Here is a 6,000-nt window from a genome sequence, read left to right on the forward strand (position 1 = left end):
AAGAGTTATTTTAACTTCAGGATTGCTTTTTTCCTAAGATAATTAAAATGTGTGTCTCCTGTACATAAATAACCTGTAGGAATTCTCACAAAGCAGAAATTACAGGAGATAAAATGAGAAATTGTCAGAAACATTAGTAATAATAATAAACAGCTCTCATACCAAGACAAATCAGTGATCAGAAATAAGTGTAATTAAATATCTAAACATTGTAAGGTAAACCTTTTGATTATATATCAAACTCTCTAACCTAATAATTAGAGAATATATCTTTCAAGTTGTGGAAAACATTTATATGAAATGTTAAATAATTGACCATATTTTAGACTACAAAGAAAACCTTAATAAATTTCAGAAATATTACAAACGTTTTATCAATACAATTCTATAAAGCTAATAAACTCAGAAAACAAAAGGATCCTTCTATTTGGAAATTTTAACACTTATTAAACAAACAGTACATACAAGATTCTAGACAGACATGGCAGATCTCAGAGAAAAATTCATCACCTTAAACATTTAATTATAAACATAAAAAACAAAAGCATCTGACTGAAAATTTTTCAAAAATCTAGAAAGTAAGCCAAAGGATAACAAAAAAGAATCAATAAATATTAAAGCAGGTTTTTGTTTGTTTTCTTAAGCATCTGCTAAAAAATAAGTTTCTAGGTTGCAGTGTTTAAAGTTTTAAACATAACCTGTTCAGGGTTTAAATCTCCAGTAAAGAATCTTGAAACCAAACATTAAGTTTAGCGAGACAAGTAATTCCATCCTGGTTTATTTATCAGACAAGCACAGAGTGCATAAATATTTATCAGTTTGTTCTGGCACCTGGATGTAGCTGCAGGACATGGAGCTGTAATACAGACATTCTATATTTAGGAGTAGCTTTAAGTCTCTTGGCAGAGATCTAATTGGTGAAAGTCTTCAGAATAGAAGAGCACATTTAGTCTCCAGCAAGCATACCGAAGCTTGGAGCTCTGAGCAGTTTGCTTGTGGCAGTATCATACTACCGGGGAGAGTAACCAGGGTGCTGAGAAAAACGGGCCCTGCAATTGACTAAAAAATAGTGGGGTAGAGAAGGAGGTCCCCCCCCCCCCCCCCCCCCCCCGCCCCCGCTGTGAGGCCTCTAAAACAGAAGCTCTTAGAAACAGACCAGAGAATTAACTAGAGCAGATCTGATTTCTCTCTTGAAAGGTAATTAGTGTAACAGCAGCTAATTGCTATCCCTTTTTAAAATCACTTGGATAAACTGTTCACATTAAAAATCAGCCTGTATTTTCTTAACCCTCGGGGCCCTCACTAGTATCCTTTAAAGTTTTTCATGTTTTACCACTTTAAACTGTGTGTGAGACTTGAGACCTTATATATTAAAATCTGATCACTGGGTAAGACCTAATGCTTTTCTTTAAAAACTGCCTTATGATTTAATATTTTCTTTTAGATCAGTTCTCATTATACATCAGCATCATCTGGGAGCCCTAAGATGTACAGATTCTTAAGCTCTCACACCCAAAGATCCTGATTCCTTGGTCTGGGATCAGGCTCAGACATTAGTCTATTTTTAAGCTCATGTACAGCCAGGGTTGAAACTATTGGTCTAGCTAGCTACTTTCAACATCTTTGATATTTTTTTCCCCCATACTAGCATTTTCTCTTCTGAAATAAGAAAGTGGATAACTTTTTTGATTAGCATATAAAATATTAGAGTAACTTGAAAAAACAGTGTACATAGCGAATTTAAGAGCCAGTCTTTGAATGGTAATTGGGTAGCCTATTTTGTGGATCTTAATACAATAGGATTCTACCATAAAGGAAAGTTGATTTCTGGGATTAAATGAATCCTTTAGGGAATTTCATGCTCTATGGTTTGTGAAATAATATTCTTCAGAAACATCTTAACTTAGGGTTGTCTATGCTTCAGAAAGATGAAAACTAATGAAACTTTTCTGTAATATGTGCCAGTAATTTGTGGTGGGTCACAAAGGATTTTAAAAGTCTGCTGTTTACACACAGAGACAGAAACCTTCCTATCGTTTGATGTACTCCTCTTGTTCTTTCAGATATGCAAGAACTGTACAGGCTGCTTTGATCGACATATCCCATGTGTTTCTCTGAACTGCCCAGTACTTTACAAAGTCTCCCGAGTAAATAGAGAATTATCCAAGGCACCGTATCTCCGGCAATTACTAGACCAGTTTTAAATTGTCAATATCACAGAATTCCAGGTGCTATTTTTTCAGTGTTTACCACTAAACTGTTGTGCATGGTGCTTTTTCAACTTTCATCGAGTCAACTATGTTCATTGTCTCTCTTATTATCTGAAGACTATGAAGACTTTTATGATAACTGAATTAAAAATCGTATTTGTTGATCTCTGAATAGCTCACTTCTTACAATGTACAAATTCCTCATCCTTTCACCTTTTTAACATTGTTTTATAATGCAGGTGTTGAATTTGCTCCAGTATGTGTAACATCTTGTAAATCCATTTGAGTAGATCGTATTTACTTCCCTGTGGAAGGAGCACTGAAAACCTCTTTAAAAAAAGACATTCGTGTTTTCCTTGAACTGTCTGTATCAAGACGTGTTACTTAGAGATACTCATCCACTTTATAATTTTGACTGCGAAATATTTTGTAAATACACTTTTTTACTTTTCAAACAACTGAGTAAAATAATGTGCAATGAATTTTATACAAATGATTTTCAAGTTGTTTGGTATATTTCCTCTAGGTTTTGCTTGACTCAGAGTAGAGTTGTTATTTTGATCAAACTGTGCAAACAATAGTACCATGTGTAGCATTTTGAAACATTATTTTCTAAAACCGCTGTCTTGCTTTAGCTATTAATGGGGCATTGTGAGGAACTGTGCAAAGACATTTTTGTTACAAACCTGTGGGCCTGTTGCAATACTTTAAAAATAAAAAATTTTATTCCATTTTTGCTTGTTTTGTATAGACATTTCTATTGCTTCTAAATATGCTTAAAATATTTTCTTTCCTTATGTACTGTACAGTTAATCTTATTTGCCATCATCTTGAACACAAAATGTGTATTTAGAATATTTGTATAACTGTATATAAAAAAAGAATTATGTGGTCAGTGCATTGTTTTCTAAACTGGAAATCATTTTGTTTTAAAAGTTAATAATGGAAACCATATTAAAATTGAATAAAATACGAAATACAGCAGTGTGGTTTTATCTTGCTATAAGTTGCACGCTCTTCATCTGTTCTGTAAGCCTACATTAGTTACACCCTCCCTACCCCACCCCTTCTGAATTTTAATAAGGTAAATTTAACTCATCCTAATTGATGCTGTAATTCCCTTACCCAAACTTTCAGATATTTTTTTAATGGGAGCAAAAATAGTCTAGGAAATGTTTAGCTTTCATCCTTTCAGAGTTCTACAAATCTACGTTTTACTACATCTCCTATGTTCATTTAGATATAATTTTTGTCTTCCCTCTGGACATTATATTAGTACTTCTTAAAAAATTATTTTCAATAGAAAAAAATTAATTTTAACATAGAAAGCTCATCTGGTTATGCACTGGAAATAGGTCTTCTATTTATATCATCTTTCTCAACAGAATAATCATTCTTAACCTCTTCATAATTGGACACAGCCAAACTAACAAGTAGTTATTCAGTACCTAGTGCTCAAAACTAGTTTCCGGCACTTAGCGTATCTCTGGTTACCTTTTCTGCAGGGAACTGCCTCCCTTTTCACTCTGCCCTCAGAGTCTGTAGCCTTTCAATGAGCTGCATTTGCTGTTTCAATAACTGTCACCAGTGAGTGTGTTGAAATATGATCCTGTTTTACCAAAAAACATTTGTAAGAAGCTTCCAGTATATTTTCATAATTATTTCTCCTCCCTTTTAGAACAGCTATTAATGAAGATTTCTCTTTCACCCAGATTGAAAAAAAAACAAACTTTCATCTTCTGAGTTATGCTTAAGAAATAATCTCAACAATCCCTTAAGTTAAAACTCTTCTCTCATTCTGTTCTCCTCCCACCAATGTGTTTCCGTAGAGGTGAAGCAGTAGCAAAAGCTATTTCTAACGCTAAGCTCCCCTCTTTGCTCCCACAGAGAGAGGTCCCAGTCAACAGCGGAGATAGGCAGATGCTGACATGTAATGTTCAATTTTACATGAACTTCAGTTTCTAATAGTGTCTGTGAAGAAGGCCAAAATATTGGGGGGAAAACAGATTAAACTGAACAGAGGAGCAGTTACAAAGAGCTCTTGGAGGAGGTAGTTCGAGAGCTGGAGCAAGTTTGCAGACTGTTCAACCTTGCTGATTGTCACAGGACATGTCCTCTCTGGTCTCACAGAACCACTTGCCCAGCCATCAAGAATGCTGCCCTCCCAGAGCCGTGCTTTATACCAGTCGAGTCTTGTTGCTGGAGAATGTTGGTCTGTCCATCTGTTCCCCCAGCTTTTATTTTCTTAATAGCTGAAGCATGAGGATATTCTTTAAAGGCCTATCAAATAAGACTTCGGTTGATTATTCAACTTCAGAATGGCAATTCTTAAAACACTCACACATTTGATTTTATAAAGTAAAAATAAACCTGGTTATAAATGACATTATTAGGGCTCTGCCGTGAAAAGAGCGAAGAGGGGTAAGACCGCAGTTCACAAGTCGCTATTTTCAGGCTGGAAGAGTGTTCTCAGTAAGACCTCCTCTTGGAGTTGCCTGCCAGCTGCGCTCTACTCATTATTACCCTCCTAAATACCTGTCTCTCCATGATATGAGGAGGCTTGTTACACCTAACCATTATTGGTTTCATAGGTGAATGAGTCTTGATACCATTAATGCCCTGGAGTTTTGCTTAATAAGTAGCTATAGGAAACAGTCATGGGTTGTCTCTAGCACTTGGGATCTGAGGAGGAAGACGTAGCAGTAAACCTTGCACATGGTGTCTCATTTCCTCACTCTCATAACTGTTTTGTCACTTTGCTTGGAGCAGCTTACAAAAAAAATTATCTTGCAGAAGAACTCAGATTTATAAATGAGGTTTCTGTACATATTTGGAGAGAAAATGTGACCGGGGAGACAAATGAAGCCATTTTAAAATCAAAATACGACCTTAGTGCCTGGAGTTTTTCACTGACTGACTTGTTGGAGGGAAGGACAGGGACGTTACGGGTAATAATGATACATTCAGTTCAGTTCAGTTCAATTGCTCAGTCGTGTCCGACTCTTTGCAGCATGCCAGGCCTCCCTGTCCAACACCAACTCCTGGAGTTCACTCAGACTCACGTCGATTGTGTTGTAGATGCCATCCAGCCATCTCATCTGTCATCCCCTTCTCTTCCTGCCCCCAATCCCTTCCAGCATCAGAGTCTTTTCCAAGGAGTCAACTCTTCGCATGAGGTGGCCAAAGTACTGGAGTTTCAGCTTTAGCATCATTCTTTCCAAAGAAATCCCAGGGCTGATCTCCTTCAGAATGGACTGGTTGGATCTCCTTGCAGTCCAAGGGACTCTCAAGAGTCTTCTCCAACACCACAGTTCAAAAGCATCCATTCTTCGGTGCTCAGCTTTCTTCACAGTCCAACTCTCACATCCATAGATGACCACTGGAAAAACCATAGCCTTGACTAGATGGACCTTTGTTGGCAAAGTAATGTCTCTGCTTTTTAATATGCTATCTAGGTTGGTCGTAACTTTTTTTCCAAGGAGTATGCGTCTTTTAATTTCATGGCTGCAGTCACCATCTGCAGTGATTTTGGAGCCCCCAAAAATAAAGTCTGACACTGTTTCCACTGTTTCCCCATCTATTTCCCATGAAGTGATGGGACCAGATGCCATGATCTTCATTTTCTGAATGTTGAGCTTTAAACCAACTTTTTCACTCTCCTTTCACTTTCATCAGGAGGCTTTTTAGTTCCTCTTCACTTTCTGCCATAAGGGTGGTGTCATCTGTATATCTGAGGTTATTGATATTTCTCCCGGCAATCTGGATTCCAGCCTGTGCTGCTTCCAGCCCA

The 6,000-nt window shown here is 36.9% G+C and overlaps 1 protein-coding gene across 1 annotated transcript in view; it reads left to right on the top strand.

Moving 5' to 3' along the window:
• The window catches only part of REV3L (REV3 like, DNA directed polymerase zeta catalytic subunit), a 174,805-nt gene extending 171,764 nt beyond the window's left edge, over positions 1-3,041 (top strand). Inside the window, exon 32 of the mRNA XM_052645563.1 lies at positions 2,064-3,041. Coding sequence (XP_052501523.1) covers positions 2,064-2,204 — 141 coding nt within the window. The 3' untranslated portion in view covers positions 2,205-3,041. The remainder of the gene's footprint in view (positions 1-2,063) is intronic.
• The last annotated feature ends 2,959 nt before the right edge of the window (positions 3,042-6,000 follow it).

Source organism: Budorcas taxicolor, chromosome 9, assembly GCF_023091745.1.
Source record: "Budorcas taxicolor isolate Tak-1 chromosome 9, Takin1.1, whole genome shotgun sequence".
In the NCBI taxonomy this organism is placed as follows: domain Eukaryota; kingdom Metazoa; phylum Chordata; class Mammalia; order Artiodactyla; family Bovidae; genus Budorcas; species Budorcas taxicolor.